The sequence below is a fragment of the Ictalurus punctatus genome, chromosome 20 (genome assembly GCF_001660625.3).
Source record: "Ictalurus punctatus breed USDA103 chromosome 20, Coco_2.0, whole genome shotgun sequence".
Lineage (NCBI taxonomy): Eukaryota > Metazoa > Chordata > Actinopteri > Siluriformes > Ictaluridae > Ictalurus > Ictalurus punctatus.
This window is the reverse complement of record NC_030435.2, coordinates 8,699,274-8,725,539: the sequence shown is the minus strand read 5'-3', so window position 1 is coordinate 8,725,539 and position 26,266 is coordinate 8,699,274. Positions and strand designations below refer to the sequence as shown.

Sequence of the window (26,266 nt, the reverse complement as noted above, 5' to 3'; positions counted from 1 at the left end):
TATGTGTTAAAGTTGATCAAAATTTAACCTAAAAAGAATTTTGCTCCCAAATCTACATCGCTACCAAAAGTCTAGAACATAGTCTGCCTGACAGAAGAGTTGAAAATAATGTATTTGCATATTAGATATTTTTAATTACCTAAGTTTTCTCCCAGTTTGTTTGTTTTTTTTGTTTTTTTTTGCCACCCACGCGTTCTCCCCATCACAAGCTCTCACAATTAGTCAGTGGAGCAGGGTCAGTTAATGCTTTCTTGGACTCCCGGCCACAAATGGCTGTGGCATCACTGGGGTTACAACTTACAATCTTCCAACAGTAGAGCAGACGCTGTTCTGTCGCACCTCTTGGGACTCCCCACATGGGAAATTTAAATGTATTATTTAAAATGGATTAATTGGCCTATGGGTCACTATTTATCTCCTGTACCCTAAGTGTCTGCACCCATGAAAGTGCAGAGTAATAATTTCTCCTAAACTACAGTACAGCTTTTGCATTCATTATACTTGTACAGTGTCTAACCTCTCAATCTTCAGGAAAGTTTTTTTTGTTCTGGGCCACCTTTGTGCTGCAAAAGAATCACTCCAATATGAGGGATGACTAGTGGAACTAATCCTCCTGACCGTGCAGTTATGTGAAACCTTTATCTCATTCTATCATGCACACTAGCACCCTGTAAGTATCATATTACTGCATATCACTGTTTGCTACTAGAATTATGTACTTGGATATGAAATATGAGGGGAATCACTGAGCTGGAACATACATACCTTGAAGTGAAAGTTTCAAGAGTAGTGTACGAAATCTCTGCAGGGTCGCTGGTGTGATATCATATGTGTACACATCTGTTCCCATCATCATCTGACAATGGCCAAACATGCCATCTGCAAAACAATGACAGCGTTAGGTATGAATGTACAACCACCTGCCACCTGCAGATAATGGTTAGGAATGTGGGAGCCATAGCATGCTGTGTAGGCACATCACCTAAATCCTGCTTAAAATGAAGTCAGACTTCAGTCCTGGAGGGGTGTAGCCCTGCAGAATTCATCATTCTCCCTCATTTAACACATCTGATTCAAATCAAATCATCAGCTAATTACCAAGGCCTCCATGAGCTAAATTTCCGTGCATTGTCTAAAAATAAAGCAATAAGCCCCTGGAGGGCATGCATTACAGTGATTTCATCACAGTGTTCCTAGGCATGTGGATTATGGCTTAAAAACAATATGATAAAATCCAGTTTTCAATAAATAATTTCATTTATATTTATTATTATTAATATGTATATGTAATACATATATTTATACATTTATTTATAAATATATTTATTATAATATTTATTATTAATATGTATAAATTTTACCACAGCACTGTTGCATTTAAAAAAAACAAAACAAAAAAAAAAAAAATATATATATATATATATATATATATATATATATATATATATATATATATATATATATATATATATATATATAGTCATTTTTGGCAACTTGCTGTGATATAAGTGGAACATGGAACACATAAGTGGTATGCTCCAGACCATGTGGTTATATGAAAATAATCCACTTCCAAAGAAGAGAATAAATAAATATAATGTAATAAACATGAAAACATAACTGTTCCTACCTCCTGTGTTTTTAAATAATCCCTTTTGCTCAATTACTATTTAGGTTACTATTTAATTACTATCTGTGCTATAATTACCATAGCATCTTTGCTGCAGTACTAATTCTCAATTCTTAACTGTATAAAATGGCAATGAAGATATTGTCCATTAAACACAGTGTTAGCATTGATTAACATTGATTAAATTAATACAAATTTAAATATACCTATTTCAACAATAGGGAACTTTGTGGTTGAGTTGGTATAATTATATCAATGTTAGGCAATTAGCTAATGGCTTCAATAGTAAAATTACTTCTGGAAAATATCCAATTGTTGTGTTACACCATGCAGAATTTTTTTTTTAAGTAAACATTTTATTGGGAACACTATCACCTACAGTGTCCTCCACTAATATTGGCACCCTTGGTAAATATGAGCAAAGAAGGCTGTGAAAAATTTGTCTTTATTGTTTAACCTTTTGATCTTTTGTTTAAAAAAAATCACAAAAATACTCTGCTTTTATGGATATCAAACAATTGCAAACACAACACAGGTTTATAAAAAAAATATCTTTGTTAAATATTCATATGAGAAAATTATATTTGAAGTATATTCCCATTGATATTCAAAATTTTTTTAGTACACTTGGGTGACTAGGAACAGGATGTTGTTCAGCCTTGACTTCCTGTTTCATAGGGGTATAAATAGGAGGTAACACATAGGCCAGATTCCCCTAGTCATTCATAACAATTGGTGAGACCAAGGAATAAAGCTATGATGTGCGGCAAAAGGATGTTGAGCATCACAAAATGGGAAGTGGCTATAAGAAAAAAGCACAAGCATTATAAATGGCCATTTCTTTCATCAGGGCAATAATTAATAAGTTCCAGTCAACTGGAAATGTTATGAATCAACCTGGAAGAGGACGTGTGTCTATATTGTCTCAACACACTGTGAAGAGAATGGTTCAAGTGGCCAAAAAATCTCCAAGGATCATAGCTGGAGAACTGCAGAATTTGGTTGCATCTTGGGGTCAGAAAATCTCCAAAACTACAATCCAAATTCACCTACATCACCACAAGTTGTTTGGAAGGGTTTCAAGAAAAAAGCCTCTACTCCCATATAAAAACAAACTCAAGCATCTTCAGTTTGCCAGACACTACTGGAACTTCAACAGGGATCGGGTTCTATGGATGAAAACAAAATAGATTGTTTGGCAAGGTGGTTTTGGTGTACACAGAGAGGTAGCCATATGGAAAAGTACGTCAGGTCCATGGTTAAATATGGTGGTGGAACTGTAGAGGAGAGTCCACCAGCATGGACCGTGCAATTTGAAGGATCTGGAGAGATTCTGTATGGAGGAATGGTCTCAGATCTCTTGCCATGTATTCTCCAACCTCATCAGGCATTATAGGAGAAGACTCAGAGATGTTATCTTGGCAAAGGGAGGAAGCACAAAGTATTGTGCTATAATGGTGCCAATCATTTCTGCCCACCTATATTTAAGAAAGAGTTTTTTTTTTTTTTTGATAAACCTGTGTTTTGTTTATACTCGAAATCCATGAGAGCAGATTATTTTTTGTGAATTTTTTTAACAAATGATCAAAAGGTTAAACAATAAATTTTTCACAGCCTTCTTTATCAAGGGTGCCAATATTAGTGGAGGGCACTGTATATGATTGGTGTACCTGTTAATAGCCAATTAGTGAAGGTGCGAGGTACTTATACCTAATAAAAATTACATACATGTTCATATACAACTCAAAGAAAAGTGTAAGGGGTCCTTGTTCTGATCTATAAGCAGAGACTGTGGTGGGAGCATACTGTCTGTTTAGAGTGAGTCCTTTCTTATATTATGTATGTATGTGTATGTGTCTTACCATTAACACAAATTTCATAGTTCATACACAGATTCTCCTCAAACAGGCAACCTGATGAAAGAAGAGAGTAATTTTTAAAAATTTAAAGCAGACATTTTGTTGCGTAGGACTGATTGTGTATCTGTGGACCCATAGATGGTACAACACATTAAATTACCACCACTTCATTTATTAAATAAAACAAATCAGTCAGACAGTAAAATGTTTTCTATTTACTTTGCAAGCACTCATTACAAAAGAGACTTGTGCAGAAAGATCAAGAGTAGAGTACACATAAGGGTTTAACTGGATGGACACACAATCTTTAAATTAAATTAAACTAGGTAATGCAAGAATAAGGACTGATGAATATGTGTACAGTACAACTGCTAATACAGCAAACATATGGCTGTACGTGAGCATGAACACACATTCAGGCACCCAGTCACATGCAAATGCTTAAAAAGCTTCAGACACATCCACTTTTGAATCACACCATTGAATGCATGTCCATGTTTAAATTTGTTACATTCTAATGCAAAGCTGGTGTTTCATTATATCCTGCTAAGAGTCTGAATGGGTCACACAAACATTATGTCCATGTGTGTAGCATACATACATACATACGGTATATATGTAAGGAATTACTGACGACGGGCCATTGAATTATTAGAAAATAATGCACACCCATATTTTTCTAATAATTAAATGGACTGGGGTCAATTATTCTGATTATACCACAGTTACCACACCTTATTTAGATGTTTTATTTCAAGATATTTGTCAGGTTTTTGTCCTTAAAATGCTCATGTGTAGAACTTCTCATGCATCCCATCCCAAGCCACCGTTGTTAATTCCAAAACGTCATTTTAGAACTAGTAACAGAGGCTTGAGCCATTGATATGCAGTTATTGGAGACAGAGAGAGAGAGAGAGAGAGAGGAGAGAGAGAGAGAGAGAGAGAGAGAGAGAGAAACACAAGAAAAAGAGAATATAGAAAAGAAATATAACCATCCAGTCTAGCTCTTAGGGAAAGAAAACTTGACATAGAATATTCTGTGCCAATGTTTAAAGCATTTGTCCCCCCTCTCTCTCTACCTCTTCCACAGAAGTATTTTTTTGCTTTAAGCCAATTGTTAAACCCATTTACTGCCCAAGTTTTTTTTGTGTGTTTTCTTCATGTTTTTCACTATCAAGTCTGTCTAGCTGTTCATCGTTGATTATTTTACGTCATTTGCTGTGGCCGGCTGCCTCTGATATTCACTTTGTTTGCATTATTTTATATATACACACAGTCATGTGAAAAAATAAGTACAACCCATGGAAATTGTTGTTTTGTTTTGTTTTTTTTTTACAAGCGAAACTTCATCCTCTTTGAAACAGTGCCTATTAATAAAGGTGATATACTCTATCAAATCAAATGACACATAAAATGGACGTAATTTTCACAATTTAAAGGAACAAAAAAACAGATCAGTCACATGGAAAAAGTATGTACACTCCTACTGTACAAAAATGTCCAAGAACCCCAAAATTTCATCACAGGATCGTCTAGTAAGTTTTGCAACTGTTGGTGTCAAAATGCATGCTTCTACAATCATAAAGAGATTGCACAAATTTGACCTGCATGGGAGGCGTGCCAGGAAAAAGTCTGCTGTCTAAAAAGAAGATTAGAGCAAGACTACAGTTTGCCAATGAGCATATAGGTAAAGACCTTTTGGAATAATGTGCTCTGGACAGACAAATGAAAGATGTATGAAAAAAGTATGGTTTGGGGTTGCTTCGCTGTCTCACGGACGGGAGAGCTTGCATTCATTGATTCAACTATGAATTCTGCATCATATGAAAGAGTGCTTGAATATAATGTGAGGTCATCTGTCTGAAAGTTGAAGTTGACCTTTCAATAGGATAATGATCTTAAGTACACTAGCAAATGCACCAAGGAATGGCGCAAAACGAAGAAATTGAGGGTTATGGAATGGCCTAATCAAAGCCCAGATTTGACTCCCATTGAAATGTTGTGGGGATTTGAAACGGGCAGTACATGCAAGAAAACCCTCAAACATCTTGCAACTGAAAGAATATTGCATGGAGGAGCGGTAAAAAAAATTCAAGCAAGCCAATGTCAGGGACTGTTGGACAATTATGCAAAACGTTTACAAGAAGTTATTTCTGCTAAAGGGGGCTATTCTAGCTTCTGAGGCCAAGGGTGTACTTACTTTTACCACAGAAGAACGTCACAACTACTGATATTCCTGTTGAATAAATGATAAATGTTGAATAAAGCTATTTTTCCTTGTGGTTTTGTTCAAGTATATTAACTTTATTAAAAGGTGTTGTTTCAAAGATGATCAAATATTTTGCTTGTCCAAATATGTCAAAAAAGCCGACAATTTCCATGGGGTGTACAGTGAGGGAAAAAAGTATTTGATCCCCTGCTGATTTTGTACGTTTGCCCACTGACAAAGAAATGATCAGTCTATAATTTTAATGGTAGTTGTATTTGAACAGTGAGAGACAGAATAACAACAAAAAAATCCAGAAAAACGCATGTCAAAAATTTTATAAATTAATTTGCATTTTAATGAGGGAAAAAAGTATTTGACCCCCTCTCAATCAGAAAGATTTCTGGCTCCCAGGTGTCTTTTATACAGGTAACGAGCTGAGATTAGGAGCACACTGTTAAAGGGAGTGCTCCTAATCTCAGTTTGTTACCTGTATAAAAGACACCTGTCCACAGAAGCAATCAATCAATCAGATTCCAAACTCTCCACCATGGCCAAGACCAAAGAGCTCTCCAAGGATGTCAGGGACAAGATTGTAGACCTACACAAGTCTGGAATGGGCTACAAGACCATTGCCAAGCAGCTTGGTGAGAAGGGGACAACGGTTGGTGCGATTATTCGCAAATGGAAGAAGCACAAAAGAACTGTCAATCTCCCTCGGCCTGGGGCTCCATGCAAGATCTCACCTCGTGGAGTTGCATTGATCATGAGAACAGTGAGGAATCTGCCCAGAACTACACGGGAGGATCTTGTCAATGATCTCAAGGCAGCTGGGACCATAGTCACCAAGAAAACAATTGGTAACACACTACGCCGTGAAGGACTGAAATCCTGCAGCGCGCGCAAGGTCCGCTGCTCAAGAAAGCACATAGACATGCCCGTCTGAAGTTTGCCAATGAACATCTGAATGATTCAGAGGACAACTGGGTGAAAGTGTTGAGGTCAGATGAGACCAAAATGGAGATCTTTGGCATCAACTCAACTCACCGTGTTTGGAGGAGGAGGAATGCTGCCTATGACCCCTGGAACACCATCCCCACCGTCAAACATGGAGGTGGAAACATTATGCTTTGGGGTTTTTTTTCTGCTAAGGGGACAGGACAACTTCACCGCATCAAAGGGACGATGGACGGGGCCATGTACGGTCAAATCTTGGGTGAAAACCTCCTTCCCTCAGACAGGGCACTGAAAATGGGTCGTGGATGGGTATTCCTGCATGACAATGACCCAAAACACACGGCCAAGGCAACAAAGGAGTGGCTCAAGAAGAAGCACATTAAGGTCCTGGAGTGGCCTAGCCAGTCTCCAGACCTAAATCCCATAGAAAATCTGTGGAGAGAGCTGAAGGTTCGAGTTGCCAAACGTCAGCCTCGAAACCTTAATGATTGGAGAAGATCTGCAAAGAGGAGTGGGACAAAATCCCTCCTGAGATGTGTGCAAACCTGGTGGCCAACTACAAGAAACGTCTGACCTCTGTGATTGCCAACAAGGGTTTTTAAACCAAGTACTAAGTCATGTTTTGCAGAGGGGGTCAAATACTTATTTCCCTCATTAAAATGCAAATCAATTTATAACATTTTTTACATGCGTTTTTCTGGATTTTTTTGTTGTTATTCTGTCTCTCACTGTTCAAATACAACTACCATTAAAATTATAGACTGATCATTTCTTTGTCAGTGGGCAAACGTACAAAATCAGCAGGGGATCAAATACTTTTTTCCCTCACTGTATGTGTTTGTTTGTTTGTGTGTGTAATTCCTACACCGTTCACCTGATTTGGATGTAAATACTTTCAAATTAAGGTTGAAAGCCTGCACTTTGTGCTCTTGTTCATTATTAAAATGAAACGCTAATATACTGTTAGAGACCTAAAATAAAATTTACTTTGTCAATGTCCAAATATATATGGATCTGACTGTATACACAATACCGTGCAAAAGTCATTTCTTTGCATGTTTTTGCACAAAAACATGCAAAGAAATGCTGTAAAAAAGACGCTATAAAATTTATTTGCAATTAATTATTTTCTTCATAAAACAAATACTAGAGCAATAAACTAAACAAAGTAAATATTTAATGTGAGAACCCTTTGCTTAAAAAAAAAAAAAATCAGTAGTAATCTTGGGTATCATTTCTGCAGTTTTATAAGGAAATTTGCTGGTAAGTTTAACTGAGCATCTTGGAGAATCTTCCAAAGTTCTTCTGGAGACTTTGACAGTCACATTTGCTTTTATTTTTTTGCAGGTAAAACCCAACAGACTTCATTATGTTTTTTGTCTGAAAAGTGATGTATCATGTAATATGCTACTCTTTTGTTTTCATTCTGACACACAAACATTTACCTGGAAAATTTTTATATTTGAAAAGTAATTGGATTTTTTGCTTACTCAGTAATGAAGTGATGAACATCTAAGACAACAAATTTCTTTTAATAAAAGTAGGGTCCCTAAGACTTTTGCACATTAGTGTATATATAAAATGGAAAAATCTTGTACAGTACCTGAATAGGGAGTGCTTAAACTTTCAAATAACTGTTTTTCAACAGCTTGTCCATTCATGCAGTCATGAAATTTTGCATGCTGCATCTTTGTGGATAATTGTGACTTTCTGATGTCTGCCATTTTGAATTTTAAAAATACAGTTTTTTTAAAATACATGTCCCAGAAATTTTTTACAATCTTCAAAAATGAAAATCAAGTCCAAGTCCAAAAAACAACAACCATGGAATAACCTATTGTTAATCAGCAAAAATGGTTTGACTGGGTTGTTTTAAAGTAAGTAACAACACATAAAGCTACAAATGTATACAAGTGATCCAGGGTCAGTATAGTAATATTGGAGTTAACCCTCTAACATCAAACCAATTTGAAACATCATAAGCATGTATGACATTATAAGGCTGCATCTTCAGAAATTTCATACATACTTTCATACATAATGACTTATTATTATTATTTTTATTATTATTATTACTATTATGTTATTGTTGTTGCAGTACGATAATTTTAGAATAAATTCAGAATTTAACTGATAATAAAATGTTGGAAATTATTTGTATGCAAACCACATTAACTGAGAGCAGGCAGCACAGAATTAGTAAGTCGACATCAGAAAAACTAACAAATGCAATAGCTAAATGGATTGCTACTGATGCCCTAAGTGGCCATGCATTATTAATTTTTTTCTTTCTTGTTTTCTCCTGATCATGACTTAACGTTCACCATGATCTGGGATTGTGTTAAGCTTGAGAAAATTAAGTCCAGATCATGAGAAAACAATTTTTATGTCATGTCGAGATCTGGACTTAATTTTCTTGTGATTTCGACATAGCAAAATAGTTGTTTTCTCATGATAACGACTTTATTTTTCTGTGTACTTGACATAAAATATTTTTATTGTTCTGGAGGCAGCAAAAGCTTAGTGCAAATCCCAGACCATCATGGATGAAGTTACATTTTTACTTTGTTCAGGGGCTCATTCAAGCTGAAATAGCTCTATATGTGTCTGTGACTGACAATTTCCACATTAGTGTCTGACACTTGAGAAGGGGACACCCCTCTTAATGCGGAGATAAAGTCCATCTCTACAGCAGATATTTATGATGGCAATAGCGAAGACGCCATTGTGCAAACAACACCAGTCCCTTTCCAGGCACAAGATTTTCTCGTGATAAAATGATGTCGTGAGAAAACAACTTTTATGTCTAAGTCAAGAGAAAACAACTTTTGTTATCCCAATATAATGAGAAAACAACTATTATGTCAAGATCACATGAAAATTAAGTTGTGATCACAAGAAAACAAGAAAGAAAAAATAATAATAATACTTGGCCACTTAGGCCTTCCATAGATTGTTGTGGACTGTAGGCCTGTTAATATGGTGGAAAGGGGTTGATGGAAGCATTTCAAATTGTGTCCTCCGGTACAAACTAAACGTTTAACACAATAATGACTTTAAATGATCTTTTGGGGAAGTTACTTCTCAGCTAAAACTGATGTGATTAATTAGATTAATTATCATGTATCATGTATCATTAACATCATGTAATTAATTCAATTTAAAAAATGTATTGACTGTCAGCCCTAATTATAAGTTGTATCTTAAATCAGCAAAAGCCACAACAAAAGTGTAAAATTAAAGATTACAGCAACAGGTCTCTATAGGAGAACTAATTAATAGCCGTGCATTTTAACAGATTTCTTTAAACACTGTTAATTATAACCTTTTAAAAGGTGTTTGATTAAAACTATTTAGTAAGGGTTTCACTGCGCTGCTTGTTAAACATCTTTCCACAGAGAGCCCTTCAGCGTTTACTGTCCCAGCAAACATGCCCCTTTGGGGCCCGTGTGGGGCCAGTTTGGGCAGAAAATTGAGCCTGCAGTGGGCTACTAAGTACAGTGGGTTCCCAGTGGGACCCACTGTGGGCCCACAACATGCACACAGACCAGTGGTGTGTGCTGTCGCACTGGGGCTCCACAGCCTGTGTGGGGCCACTGCAGGTTCGTGTGAGCAGCCCTCATGCACACTATAGGCATACTGTGGGCACAGATCTAGGCTCATTGTGTGCCCTGTGGGCGTGCTCTGTGGGTCCTTAACAAATAACAAAATTAGTTTGGTCCTATTTTCAACCTCAAGTGTACCACAACATTACTATTACTGCATATGCAGAATAGTTGCACTTGTTGATAGTAATAGAAGCAGTAATATAGTAAGACTAACTAAAACTATGTTTCGAATACTTACATTTATTCACAGACAGGTTAAAAGAAAACAATAAGAAAATATAGAAAATGGTCTTCACGTATATAACGCTTTTATCCAAAGCGCTTTACACTGTGTCTCATTCACCCATTCACACCCACGGTAGCAGACCTGCCATGCAAGGCACTAACTTGCCATTGGGAGCACCTTGGGGTTCAGTGACTTGCCCAAGGACACTTCGGCATGTGGAGTCATGCAGGCCAGGAATCGAACCGCCAACCCTACGATTAGTGGTCAACCCACTCTACCACCTGAGCCACAGCTGCCCATAGTAAAAATTAAAGTAAAAATTGACCATGTGGATTTAATACTGAATGCTTTTTATTAACCAGAACCACATAACAACCACTTTTTTATATAACATAGAACAAGCATAGAACCACATTGGAACACAACAAGTATGAATCAATCCCATGAATATCTGCTATCTGAGAGAGAGACCTCGACACAACATTCACAATACTACAACATTGATGCAATAGTAATAATAATCCAAAGCAGGACTTCTTAAGTACTTCTTCCACCAGTGTTCGTTTTAAATAATCTATGCGAAAACAAAGAAACTCACTACCTTATTCGATTATACATACATTTTACCTCTTTCCTTTGGTGCTGGCTCTAGCGCCTTGATACAATATACCTTCTTAACTGTTCCTTAAAACCCTTAAGTTCAAGCATTTAAAAGTAAACTTTTATAATCACAACTTAAATATTTTCATAATTTATCATTTATTTCCATTAAGAATAATGTACACACACATATACATTTATTATATTATACACACAGTGGGGGAAATAAGTATTCGACGCATCAACATTTTTTTCAGTAAATATATTTCCAATGAGGCTATTCACATGAAATTTTCACTACCCGTCAGTTTTAACAGGAAATCTGGAAACATAAAAATTCACAACATTAAAGTCCATAAATAAAGTTGTGTGTAAAAAGAGGAATGACACAGGAAAAAAGTATTGAACACGTTACTGAAATTTATTTAATACTTAGTGGAGAAGCCTTTGTTTGTAATGACAGCTTCAAGACGTTTCCTGTATGAAGAAATTACTCAGGTGCAGTATTCAGGTGTGATTTTGGCCCATTCTTCTAAACATATTGTCTTTAAATCTTGTTCAATTGGATTCAAGTCAGGTGATTGACTGTGCCATTCTAATGCCTTGATTTTTTTTTCTCTGAAACCAATTGAGAGTTTCCTTTTTTATATGCTTTGGATCGTTGTCCTGCTGGAAGGTCCACTAATGTCTCATCTTCATTATCCTGGTGGATGGCAGCAGATTCTTCTCCAGGGCTTCATTCATTGTTCCTTCAATTATATGAAGTTTGCCAGTACCATGCAATGAAAAACAGCCCCACACCATGATGCTTCCACCTTCAAACTTCACTGTTGGTATAGTGTTTTTAGGGTGATGTGCAGTGCCATTTATTCTCCAGACATGGTGTGTAGTATGACAGCCAAAAAGTTTAATTTTGCTCTCGTCTCTCACTCTCCCAGTATTTCATATGCTTGTCCAAATGAGTTGTAGGAAACATTAAACAAGCTTCAACATGCCTTTTTGAAGCTTGTGGAGTGTATTGCCTATTGTTTTCTCTGTGATGATGGCACCTGCTGCCTCCAAGTGTTTCTGAAGCCCTTTCCGAGTGGTCCTTGGCTCTTGGGCTACTCTTCTGACTATTCTTCTGACTCCCTGATCAGAAATCTTGCTCCTCTGTGTGGCCGCTTTATGACGGAGTGATGTTGCTTCCACTTACGGATAATGGCCCCAATGGTGCTTACTGGAGGATTCAGAAGTTTGTAAATTAATTCAAATTTGAAAGTCTGTATCTGATTCCATCAATATGTTTTGCAACAATAAGGTTCCGAAGGTCTTGGGAGAGCTCTTTGCTTTTACCCATCATGAGATGTTTCCTGTGTGATACTTTGGTAGCGAAAAGCCTTTTTATAGACCATCAATTTACTTATCCAGCTGATATTAATTTGCATAGATAAGGAGTATAATTACTTTCGGATTTGAGCTGGTTCCTTGCCTTACCTTGCCTTGGACAATTGCTTTTTCTTAGCACGTTCAATACTTTTTTCCTGTGTCATTCTACTTTATTACACGTATCTTAATTTATGGACTTTAATGTTGTTTATTCTTTATCTTTCAAGATTTCTTGAGTTAATACTGATGTCTGGTGAAAATTTAATGTGAATAGCCTAATTGAAAATATATCAATATATTTACTGATAAAAATGTTGACGCGTCCAATACTCATTTCCCCCCATTGTATATATCCACACGCACACACACACACACACACACACACATACACACACACAATAAAATATACTCAATACAGAAATGAAGGGAAAAAAAGAAAACAATGGTATATCACAATGGCCGATGGGAGCAGAATAATTCTTTGATGGCTAGACAGAATCCTCTGCTCTGACATGAGAAATGTCTGGGGAAAAAAGCCAATAAAAGTAACACCAGAGTGAATGCCACTACACTTTCATAAACCCACTGTCATCAAGACATGTAAACAGTAACTATCTAACTGTTGATCCAAAAGTCTGGAATTTTGATTATATTCATTACAATTGCAGCAGCATACCATCAGATCCTACTGGGTCAGAAGAAGTGTTTGGTGACTCTGGTTCTGAACATATTGGATCATGGTACCCTTCGCTAACACTCTGGCTGTCTTCATCTGAACCTGTGCAATCCAAGTTTGCAGCTGAAACACAAATACATGTTACAAAAATCCATATGTATTTATTTTCACACAAAATGCTTCATAACTATTTATTTGATTTTTTTTTTTTTTTAAGAAAAGCCTGAACGCTTTAACCATTGAGAGCTCTGGAAGACATGAAAATGCACTGCACAGCATAAAAAAGCCATTAGACCTCATCACTATAGGGGACAAGAATTAATGACAAAAAATATTTTCTTTTCATACATCAACCATCAGTTTTTACACTGTAAACCTGAGTGTCACATACAGAATATACAGTTATTTCCACCCATTGTACTTATCTTCCTGTGCCTAAGTTTTGCTAACCTTGCTGCATTGCTCTTTGCTGCTACTAACAGCTTGACTCACCCTCATTCTCACACTGATTGCTGTCACTGTTAGCAAAAGGCAGGCTGGGCTTCTTTTTGGTCAGAAATCATAGAATGTCTGTTTTAGCCTTTCTCTTCATAATATATACTGCTGCCAAACACTGTAGTTAACACAAAAATTCTCATTTTAAAAATTAGCTTTACTGATTAACATTAGTGTTTTGCTGCGCCCCATTCAAGTCAGAAGTCTCTGTGCACTTCCCAGCTATCACGTATATGTGATGCAGGAGTAGTTTTATTTACAACAATTAATGACTGGGGCTGTGTGGCATGACTAAACATTATAGTTTTTATGTCAGCCGCTATATTTTACTTCTCTGAACTGTGCAACTGTGACCAAAATGAGTGAAACCTAGCCAGCTAGCTAACTACCACCCAACATTACTTAGCCTAGGTAACTAGCTAATAAACTAATTAATGTGCTACTGTAGCTAACTATCTTCCTAACGTTAGTCAAAGAAAAGATATGTGATAAAGTGTTCAATAGGTACTTACCATTGCTGCTTAAGTGGACGAGGGCGATGAAAACACAGTCTTTGCAGCAGCCGTTACGAGAAAAAGTTATGTGGATTGAAGTTCAAACAAACTGACTCAGCTGATGGAGTGCTCTAATGCAGGGGTTCCCAAACTTTTCCAGGGCAAGGCCCCCCAAATGTCATTAACATTTGACCGAGGCCACCCTTTTGCAAGATGTCTTTAAAACACATTAAAAATACAGACTTCTGAATCTATCCCCCCCTTTTTTTTTAATTAATAATCACATCTTACATCTTTACATTACATTACATTAGGAATTGATTGTGTGTGTGCGTGTGTGTGTGGTTGTCTGAGAGTTAGAATTTATTTTTCACACCAAATTGTTGAGGCCCCTTGGGCACCCGCTGGCGGCCCCCACTTTGAAAACCACTGCTCTAGGACAGGGTCATTTCAGGGGCCAATCAGATTTCAGCTGGGACCAGTGCCCCTCTGGCCCCACCCCGATCCACCAGTAAAACAAAAAGAGGCAATTTCATACTAAACAGGCTGTAACTCTGGAATTAATAAAAGTAATTAATTAATTCAGAACCAGAGCTAAATGACAGCTTAACCAGGTGTAATTTGAAATTACCTTAAAGTCTGCCCAAAGCAGATTATTCATAGGAATTGTACATACAATATACATCAGAAATACTGTTTGAATAATATACAGTGTATGTTTTATAGTATTTGGGGTATTGCTACTTTTTTATTATCACAAACATGAATTATCAGTTGTAAGGCTGGTACCAAGATGTCTAAACCTAGAGAGGAGGACAAACTAGAACTGAGCTCGATCTCTCACTCACAGAACTAGCATCTCCATCTGAAATAGCACATCATGTTGAGTGGAGACTGGAAGATCCTCACTACATTGTTTCATTCCTCCCCTCTCCTCACACCCTTGTCTCTCTGTGTCGAGATCACCTTAAACACACCCAAGGTCTATATGCATTATATAACATGTTTTAATGTGAATAAGATGTGGACTATACATGTTTTCTATCATACAAAAGGTCTCAGTGCACCTGGAAAATATGTTCTCATTCCCTCAGCAACAGAGAAAAATATTGCATGTCATTAAAGGCATACCTTACCTCCTGTATGTAAATAAGGTACATCCTTCCACAGACATCAAAGCACAAACAACACCATTTGGTGGTCCACAGAGCATCTGGGTATTTAGCGGAGAGCTGGCCAAAGATTCAGGGAATCTGTAGACAGATCTTCTGCACAGTTTCTGTGTGTAGTTTTTTCTCTACCAGGTATGATAGTTGTATTTTCTTGTGTTGTACTGTATACCTATGTTTGAATTGATTGGTAATCTTGAGTAATGCTGTTTGTAATCCTTTTTTCTTATTATTGTTAGTATTATTGGATTTAGATATGTTCCTACCTGGTTGAATAAATTGTTTGACTGTTAGACTGCAGTAAAGTCCCCGTTACCACAAATCTGTGGCCAGGTTAGTACAGGCTAAAATCCAGGTTTAGGTGGAGCATTGGTGCATGCCAACTGAGATTTTAGAGTCTAGGCTATATATGTGTGTGTGTGTGTGTGCAATCAATCCAATATGGAAATGGTAATGACAAAAGTAACAGCACAATTGTATAACATATAACGATATCAATGTTAATTGTTCAGACCGTACCGTCTTTACTCTCATTGTTGTAGACCCTGACTTTATGCAACATTCATTTATGGACCCAAAATTAAAATGTTTGCGTATGCCTGGCAAATGTTTTAACTGTCCTGTGCTGTTGACACAGTGGGTTGGCCAAAGAAAACCCTCAAGTAGGCCCAAAGGGGCAAAACTGCTGTGGGCCTCATGTGGGTTTTCTGTTTGCAAGTCCACAGTAGGTTGCCCACAGAAAACTTTCATCAGGGCCCAAAAGGGCAAAACTGCTGTGGGCACAGAATGGGCTAACCCACAGGGGGCCCATGTGGATTTTCTATGGCCAAGCCCAACTGTGGGTTGCCCACAGAAAGCCCACATAGGTGCCCCAAAGGTCAAAATGGCTGTGGGCCCAATGTGGAATTTGCCCTGCCCACACTGGCCCACAATAAACCCACACCTACCCATGGAGGGCCCACATGGGCATGTTTGCTGGGGACATGCTGTGACATAAACAGAAGACACATGAAGGCTATTTGGGGAAACAAGCACCCACCTTCTATCACAGGCCTTCTCCATGAATTAAGGCTGCTCAAAGCCGTTGCTATGGTAATGGGATGCCCTATTGACAGGGTAACCTTTAGAACAGCTTGAATCTGAATGTCTTTCTCACACACGTACAGTACACAGACTTATTGGTTTCCCATATAGTACCTTTCAGCTGACAGGGATTTCACCTTATGAGACCACCATATTATAAACACCAGCATAATTTGCATATAGATGTAAACAACAGCACGAGATCAAGCGCAGGGCACAAGGACTCGTCTTAGTGTGAATATGTGTACATATGACAGTTTATGTATAGGCTACCCCACAGGCCCAGTCTATGGTTTCCAAACACAGCGCCCTGTCCAATTTCCTTCCCGCTACACCTAAAGGACGTTTTGCATTTGAATCTCCTTTTGTTTTTGTTGTTTTTATTATTTTTTAAACGCAGCGTCTCCAAAATCGCCTTTATTCAGCTCAGCCTGTATTGTATCGAATAAAACTCTACACTGCAGCAGAATTCACCGAAAATCCATCGAGACCATTCTACATTATATTCCATTAATAATAAAACTGCCTGAACATGTTAACGGACATGAAGAATATTGAAGCTCTTGTCTAGATGTGTGCATGAACACGCAGAACATTCCCTTGAAGCCTGCGCTGATTTAGTTTAACCGCACAGCGCTGTTATTAAACACGTCTACAAGCGGAGATTATTCCTTAAGAACAAACGCACGACGATGCTAAACGTAGCCTAGCCTATATATCCAGTCAAATATTTATCCATTTTATACCACATCCAGTGACCGGTGAACCCCGAAAATCAGAAATACTCTCTTTTTCTCTCCTATCCTGTGTTGACAGACGCACACCCACCGTGTTTACTCTCGGCCGCGGTGATGAGACGCACTTGGAGAGCGAGAAGAGACAGAAGCAGGTACACGGAATCCATCCTTCTCTCATACATCCATCACACAAGCGCGCTAAAAATCCATTTCGCTGCTTTTTCAGGCTTCAGTGTGTGTGTGTGTGTGTGTGTGTGTGTGTGTGTATTATATATATATATATATATATATATATATATATAATATATATATATATAATTTCCCAGGACCATGGGCAGTGAAGCGACTGACGAACGAGAAGGAGGGCAGAAGAGGAGACGTAAAACCTGTCAGCGCTCTTCCTGCAGACCCTCCCTGACTCCCAGTGACGTCAAACACCTTCTCTCTCTTCATCTCTGTCAAACAAACACACACCCACACACACACACACACACACGCGCGCGCGATTTGTCATTGATTATCATAATTGTTGTTTAATGCAGCTAATTAACGCTATGCCTATTCCTCAACCTCTTGTTCTTTTAAGTTTTTATTTAATTTAAATGGTGCAGTCTTTGTAAATATACAAACAAACAAATAAATAAATAAATCCATCCAACGATTTTCTGTACCACTTGTCCTACACAGGGTCACGGGGAGCCTGGAGCCTATCCTAGGGGACTGGGGGCACAAGGCGGGGGGACACAGGGTGCCAACCCATTGCAGTGCATAATCACACACCTATAAATAAATAAATAAATAAATAAATAAATAAGTTTCCTCAAGGAGACCAGCCAGATGCCCCCACAAGGTCAAAATTGTCATATACAGTATCTCACAAAAGTGAGTACACCCCTCACATTTTTGTAAATATTTGATTATATCTTTTCATGTGACAACACTGAAGAAATGACACTTTGCTACAATGTAAAGTAGTGAGTGTACAGCTTGTGTAACAGTGTAAATTTGCTGTCCCCTCAAAATAACTCAACACACAGCCATTAATGTCTAAACCGCTGGCAACAAAAGTGAGTACACCCCTAAGTGAAAACGTCCAAATTGGGCCCAAAGTGTCAATATTTTGTGTGGCCACCATTATTTTCCAGAACTGCCTTAACCCTCTTGGGCATGGAGTTCACCAGAGCTTCACAGGTTGCCACTGGAGTCCTCTTCCACTCCTCCATGATGACATCACAGAGGTGGTGGATGTTAAAGACCTTGTGCTCCTCCACCTTCCGTTTGAGGATGCCCCACAGATGCTCAATAGGGTTTAGGTCTGGAGATATGCTTGGCCAGTCCATCACCGTCACCCTCAGCTTCTTTAGTAAGGCAGTGGTCATCTTGGAGGTGTGTTTGGGGTCGTTATCATGTTGGAATACTGCATACTGATCATGCTCTGCTTCAGTATGTCACAGTACATGTTGGCATTCATGGTTCCCTCAATGAACTGTAGCTCCCCAGTGCCGGCAGCACTCATGCAGCCCCAGACCATGACACTCCCACCACCATGCTTGACTGTAGGCAAGACACACTTGTCTTTGTACTCCTCACCTGGTTGACGCCACACACACTTGACACCATCTGAACCAAATAAGTATATCTTGGTCTCATAAGACCACAGGACATGGTTCCAGTAATCCATGTCCTTAGTCTGCTTGTCTTCAGCAAACTGTTTGCGGCCTTTCTTGTGCATCATCTTTAGAAGAGGCTTCCTTCTGGGACAACAGCAATGCAGACCAGTTTGACGCAGTGTGTGGCGTATGGTCTGAGCACTGCCAGGCTCACCCCCACCCCTTCAACCTCTGCAGCAATGCTGGCAGCACTCATACGTCTATTTCCCAAAGACAACCTCTGGATATGATATTGCGGACATGCACTCAACTTCTTTGGTCGACCATGGCGAGGCCTGTTCTGAGTGGAACCTGTCCTGTTAAACCGCTGTATGGTCTTGGCCACCGTGCTGCAGCTCAGTGTCAGGGTCTTGGCAATCTTCTTATAGCCTAGTCCATCTTTATGTAGAGCAACAATTCTTTTTTTCAGATCCTCAGAGAGTTCTTTGCCATGAGGTGCCATGCTGAACTTCCAGTGACCAGTATGAGGGATTGTGAGAGCGATGACACCAAATTTAACATGCCTGCTCCCATACACACCTAAGACCTTGTACAAATTCACACTGTTATACAAGCTGTACATTCACTACTTTACATTGTAGCAAAGTATCATTTCTTCAGTGCTGTGACATAGATATAAAAGATATAATCAAATATTTACAAAAATGTGAGGGGTGTACTCACTTTTGTGAGATATTGTATCCCTGTCTTTGTGAGGACGTTTGGTCCCCAGTGAGATAAAAAAAAAAATACATATATACATGTAAAACGGTGAAGTTTAAAAGTCTTTGATATTTACAAATATTAAGTACCATGTCTAAAAAAGATTAGGTGGGGGGTCCTTTAAGATGCGCCGTGACCTCACATTACAATTAACGCATATAAAGAGAGAAGCGCAAGGAGTGATATTTTCTCTTTGGGAGAGATTGCCAACGTGAATAATTGAACATTGTTCAACAATGCATACAGTACATCACTGTTAAAGTTACTCTGAAGTCTTGGTTGGTGTGTGTGGTGATACGGATGTTCATTTAGTTGTCGGTGAGCTGAAGGCAGACACAGGATTGTGTGGCCGTGTGGGTGTGTGCACGGAGGGCCGAGGTAGCTGATCAGCACATGGGTGTACTGCAGGTTTTCCAGTGTGATTCTCTTACTACAGGTTGTGGGGTTTGAAAACAGATATTTTCAAAGTGAGTGGTTTCAGATTTTGTAATGTGATACTCATATAATTTAAATGATATGTTAAATTGATGTACAGTGGAATGTTAAAGTACTTTGTGTTTTGCAATTTGTGATTGGCCAGACAACTCACCTGACCTGAACCCCATAGAGAATCTATGAGAGACACCAGACCCAACAATACAGATGAGCTGAAGGCTGCTATCAAAGCAACCTGGGCTTCCATAACACCTTAGCAGTGCCACAGGCTGATTGCCTCCATGCCATGCCGCATTGATGGAGTAATTCATGCAAAAGGGCCCCTGACCAACTATTGAGTGCCTAAATTAACATACTTTTCAGAAGGTCAACATTTCTGTATTATAAATTCTTTATTGTAATATTTTGAGATCCTGGCTTTTAGATTTCCTTAAGCTGTAAGCCATAATCATCAAGATTTAAAAAAAAAAAAAAAAAAAAGGGCAGCTGTTAAGGGGTGGGATATATAAGGCAGCAAGTGAACAATCAGTTCTCGAAATTGATGTATTAGAAGCAGGAAAAATGGGCAAGTGCAAGGATCTGAGTGACTTTGACAAGGGCCAAATTTTTATGCCTAGACAACTGTGTCAGAGCACATCCAAAATGGCAGGTCTTGTGGGGTGTTCCCGTTATGCAGTGAATAGTACCTACCAAAAGTGGTCCAAGGAAGGACAACCAGTGAACCGGCAACAGGGTCATGGACGCCTAAGGCTCACTGATGGAAGTGGGTAGTGAAGGCTAGGCTCTTCTGATCCCACAGAAGAGCTACTGTAGCACTAATTGCTGAAAACCATTAATGCTGGCTATGATAGAAAGTTATCAGAACACACAGGTCATTGCAGCTTCCTGCGTATGGGGCTGCATAGCCGCAGACCAGTCAGTGTGTCCATGTTGACCTCTGTTCACCACCAAAAGTGCCTACAATGGGCATGTGAGCATCAGAACTGGACCATGGAGCAATGGAAGAATGTGGCCTGGTCTGATGAATCACGTTTTCTTTTACATAATGTGCGTCGCTTATTTGGGGAAGAGATGGCACCAAGATGCACTATAGGAAGAAGGCAAGCCAGCGGAGGCAGTGTGATTCTCTGGGCAATGTTCTGCTTTGAAAGTTGGGTCTTGGCACTCATTTGGATGTTACTTTGATACATACCACATAGCTAAGTATTGTTGCAGACAAAGTACACCACTTCAAGACAACAGTATTCCCTAATGGCAGTGGCCTATTTTAGCAGGATAATGCACCCTGCCATACTGAAAAAATTGTTCAGGAATGATTTGAGGAACATGACAAACTGTTCAAGGTGTTGACTTGGCCTCCACATTCCCCAGATCTCAATCCGATCAAACATCTGTGGGATGTGCTGGACAAACACGTCCGATCCAAGTCTGGAAGTCCCATCTCGCAACTTACAGGACTTCTGCTGCTAACGTCTTTGTGCCAGATACCACAGCAGACCTTCAGAGGTCTTGTGGAGTACATACCTTGACGGGTCTGCGCTGTTTTGGCGGCACAAGGGGGACCAACACAATATTAGGCAGGTACATCTCTCTGTCTACTTTTAAGACATGTGAAAATCTGATTATGTTTTAATCCATATTTATGTGGAAATTTAGATCATTCTAAAGGTTCACAAACTTTCAAGCACCACTTTATAGGGAGATGCTGGGAGACTCACTCTAGCCTATGTATGCATATGAGCAAGATCCAGAAGACTTTACAAGCTTGGTGGTATAGAGCCTGGTATGGCAAAGGAAACATGGTTGACCATGCCTGCTTGTCAAGGGACCTTGGGGACTATTAAATTGATCTGAAGCACCAGGGTAGACTGCTTGTTGCAGAAATGGGAAATGGGGGAATCAAACTCCAGCCCATATATGCATGTTTTCAGAATCTAGCTAAATTTTCTCAGTGGTGTAGAGCACAGTATAGTTAGGGAAAACCACTTGACCATGCTAGCAACACATATCCACAGACCCGTGGTTTATCAGGCTAAGTAAGAAAAAAACAAAAACAAAACCTTAGAGCAAGGGAAACTGCATTTGGCTTTAGATTGAGAGGTGAGTCCTGTCCTAAACAACAGAAGAGCTCATAGTTAATTCGTAGATCACCATAATCGTTACTAAATCTAAAAATTTGACTACTTGTAGCAGTAGGGCCCCCTTTGTGGATCGCAGCCTTGTGGAAAAGGTGTACCGGTGTCCTTGATTTAGTCAGCCTTACATCCCCACATAGAATGGCTCTGGTACCAAACTTCTTGATGATGGTGGTCTCTCTCCCACAGGCGATAGGCGTTAGTCAGTTGTGGGGAAACTTATCAGTCTCAGGCTGTGGACCTCAGATTTGGTGTTTTCCACTAGTGGGCAAGAGGGTTGCATATACACCAAATAGAATTTCAGAGTATCAAGTCTTCTTGAAGAAGGTAAAACAAGGTGGAGTAAGAGGGTACCTACTACAAGGGACCTAATACAGTGCTTACTTGGAGGGGTGTAATTGGGAGTAACAGCACCTTTAGACATCTGTGCAAGTCATGAAACCAACACTAAATTACAAACACTTTGTATGAACATGAAGTTGGGAATGTCTGGCAGAAGATTTGTTGACGGATTTAACTCCCACCTCAGTATGGACTACTCCCTTGTACCAAGTAAGGCTGGGTTCAAGCCCTCAATTGTAGAGGCAGCTACAAGAAGCTATGGACATGCTCTATCACGGGGGAGAGAGGCCATGCACTAACTCTTCTGAATAAATGTGGGGAGAGTATTGACCTCTACTGTGGGAGGGGGGGCATGGTGGCAAGAAGTAACCCCGGTTATTGGCAGATGATGTTCTCCTGATGGCATTCAAAGTGGATCTCTGGCTTGCACTTGCGGAGTGTGAAGAGTCTGGGATGAAAACCCACACCTTCTCTCCTGGAAAAGAGTGGTATTCCCCCTTGAGGGAAGACCTTGCTCCTAATGGAGGAGTTTAAGTATCTTGAGATCATATTAAATCAGTGTTGGAAAAAGCGAGCATTGGCTCAGAACTAGCAGTGCTACAGTCGATATACCAGTCTGTGATGGTTAAACAGGGGCTCAGCTGGTCAGCTTCTGCTAGAGATTTATCAGGAATGCATTACCAGATGGAAAACCCTAAAGCAGAATCAGAACCCTATGGAGAAATTATATCTCACCATTGGATTGGGAACGTCTGGGGAGGGAGAAACCTCGGCTGACCTTTTCAGCTTAACTAAACCAAAACAGAACTCCACTACCAAATGACTAATACATGAAAAATAATAAAAGACAAGACAAAGGTTTACAATGGTTTTAAGTTTATTGAGTCTCTGTCTCTCAATGATGCTTCAGAGTAAGAGCCACCTCTCTGCAGAATTTGGCTAAAGTTGGGTGATTTGCTTCTAGCTTTCTAACTAACTGTTAATGCTAATTTCTGTGCTAATGAGTCCATGAGTAGTGATATATTTGGTTCGTATAAACAATATCATGAAATTGACAAAATAGCACTGCCCCTGACCTTGTATCTTTCAGTTTAGGTGGGCCACAGTGTTGTTTTGCCTACATACTGGGAGATGGGAAAACCATGCATCTGATGAGCTCAAGTGTTGCCTAATTTATAGACTACTTAATTATTGTTAACAATATGGCTTGCAACAATATTTATTACATGAATGTGTGTTGTGATGTCACAAATTTGCAGGTGCATGCAGTTGCACTTGATACACCCAAGCAGGGTTAAGGCACATGGAGAAAATGTGTGTGTGTGTATATATATATATATATATATATATATATATATATATATATATATATATATATATATATATATATATATATATATAAATAAAATATATATATATAAATAAAATATATATTATATATATATAAATATAAACATATATAAACAAACATACAGCATTTAACTATTAGTGCACTCTACTCATTATTACTTACTAACGAATCGCCTTACTGATAAAAACAAACAAAATTTTTTTAATGTGGGCCCGGTCTACAAATTCGGTTCAGAGGACTTAAAGGGACAGCAGTAACCAGCAGGAGAGACTATGCTTTGGATTGCATCTATACAGCCTTACAGTATTTTCTAAAGGTATTTTCAAATGAGCAGTGAGCATATACATCATGGTAGCTATTAAAAAAACAACTTTGTGTAACATGTAAATTCCCATCACTCTCCCCAAACCCAAACAAACACATTCGCAAGTGCAAAATGTCATACTAGTACACAGTATAGAAACATAACTAGTTTAGGACTAAACACACTTACAGTATGCATGAATATATATACACACACCTTCCTGGGTCATCTGGTAAAAATGTCATTCTGTATGTTTATTTGACTTGTAATTTTTTTCATTTTCCATTACTGAATCTCTCTCTCTCTCTCTCTCTCTCTCTCTCTCTCTCTCTCTCTCTCTCACACACACACACACACACACACACACACACACACACACACACACACCTTACTATTGCACAAATTAAACCATGAGACCATAAAGCAAACTCAGCAGCTGCATGTTAAATCATATCCAAAGCATTATATTCTTTTGGCAAACAATCTAACTAAAAATGATCTTGATTAAAATGAACATTTTACATATTTTACACACACACACACACACACACACACACACACACACACACACACACACACACACACACACACAAAATTATAATTCTAATGTCCATCCACTAAAATTAAAACACTTAAACATGGCTGACATTTGTAGTCTGGGCAGGGATTCCCTGCAGGAAGTCCTGATTTTTGGCCAGCAGAAGGAAACTGAGTGTTCTGATTAAACAGATGGTTTCCTCAGTCCATCACTCAGTTCATGCCTGTCAAAAAGAAACAGTTAACACAATAAAGTGATTTTAAAGTGAATTGTCCTTTTAGGGTTTGCACAAAAATACCTCACCATTGTGTCCAGCCTTTTGATATTTCCTCTGATGTCAAATCCACCATCACCTGAGACATGCAAAAAATCTCAGGTAAACTGTACAGAAATTAGTAAATAATACCTAGATATTGATTGCTATTTTTTAAAATAACTTTTTAATCCTTAAAAAAATGACATGCTTTCCTATTTGTCTTAGAGATTTGCTTAAATTTTACACTTACTTTTTGTAATCAAATTCAATAGCCTTCTACTATTGCAAACATATTTAGTTACAAATAAGTGCTGGTTATTTAAGAGATTAGGTTTTTAAATTTCCTGCGATTTTCCAGGAGACAAAAAAGGACAAACCGATGAACACCTGTAACAATCATGTAGCAGTGTCGGTTATCTTCTCTCTCACCTTGCCCAGAAGACCCTTGTGTTTAGACAGAAGTCCTCCTCCATTTTTCACTGCTACATCCAAAGTTCTCCTGTGCAACTCCACCAGTGACACACTGAACTCAAATCTACACAAATATACAGACACGCATATATAAAAACACCCCAGGTTTCAAAATTGATTAGTAAATCACAAAACAAAACTAGACAAGGAACAGAAAAGAGGATGAAGATGAGAGAAAAAACTATCTAACGTTTGGTCGTAGACTGGGTTGAGGTTTTTCTTGATCGTGTGTGTTTTTCTACGTCCAGATCGCCGCTTATCAGGAAGCAGATACAAACGCACATAGGGGTCAGAGCCGCTGTCTGTGAATGATATCAGATTCCTACAGACAGACACACAAACAGGTCAAATAGACTGCATAACAATGACTAACCCTAACCACGGACATTCACCATACCACTAATAAACATATTTTCTAATATAGTTACAGTGCCCTCCACTAATATTGGCACGCTTGGTACATATGGCTGTGAAAAATTGTCTTTATTGTTTAACCTTTTGATCTTTTGTTAAAAAAAATTCACAAAAGTACTGTGCTCTCATGGATATCAAACAATTTCAAGCAACACGGGTTTATCCAAAAAAAAATTAAACGTTTTTGTTAAATATAGGCATGCAACAATTATTGACACCCCTATGAATTCATATGAGAAAAGTATATTTGAAGTGTATTCTCATTGATATTTTACATTTTTTTTGTACACCTGGGTGACTAGGAACAGGAAATTGTTCGATCATTACTTCCTGTTTCACATGGGTATAAATAGGAGGGAACACATCGGCCAAATTTCCTTAGTCATTCATAACAATGGGTAAGACCAGGGAATATAGCTGTGACGTGCGGCAAAAGGTTGTTGAGCTTCACAAAATGGGAAATGGCAATAATAAAATAGCACAAGCATTAAAAACACGCATTTTCCACTATCAGGGTAATAATTATGATCCAGTCAACTG

The 26,266-nt window shown here is 38.6% G+C and overlaps 2 protein-coding genes across 3 annotated transcripts in view; both read right to left on the bottom strand.

The window, feature by feature from the left end:
• The window catches only part of slco5a1b (solute carrier organic anion transporter family member 5A1b), a 72,257-nt gene extending 54,892 nt beyond the window's left edge, over nt 1-17,365 (bottom strand). Inside the window, exons 1-3 of the mRNA XM_017495387.3 lie at nt 17,200-17,365; nt 3,493-3,543; nt 766-879 (exon numbers count right to left, since the gene is read on the bottom strand). Of these exons, the coding sequence (XP_017350876.1) occupies nt 766-879; nt 3,493-3,543; nt 17,200-17,290 (256 nt within the window). The 5' untranslated portion in view covers nt 17,291-17,365. The remainder of the gene's footprint in view (nt 1-765; nt 880-3,492; nt 3,544-17,199) is intronic.
• A 5,886-nt stretch (nt 17,366-23,251) lies between these two features.
• Nucleotides 23,252-26,266, bottom strand: part of esyt2a (extended synaptotagmin-like protein 2a) — a 57,487-nt gene continuing 54,472 nt past the window's right edge. For both annotated transcript variants that reach the window (XM_053673661.1, XM_017495388.3), the window contains 4 exons: nt 25,503-25,634; nt 25,271-25,376; nt 24,889-24,938; nt 23,252-24,808 (listed from right to left, as the gene is read on the bottom strand). In XM_053673661.1, the coding sequence (XP_053529636.1) occupies nt 24,769-24,808; nt 24,889-24,938; nt 25,271-25,376; nt 25,503-25,634 (328 nt within the window). In that variant the 3' untranslated portion in view covers nt 23,252-24,768. The remainder of the gene's footprint in view (nt 24,809-24,888; nt 24,939-25,270; nt 25,377-25,502; nt 25,635-26,266) is intronic.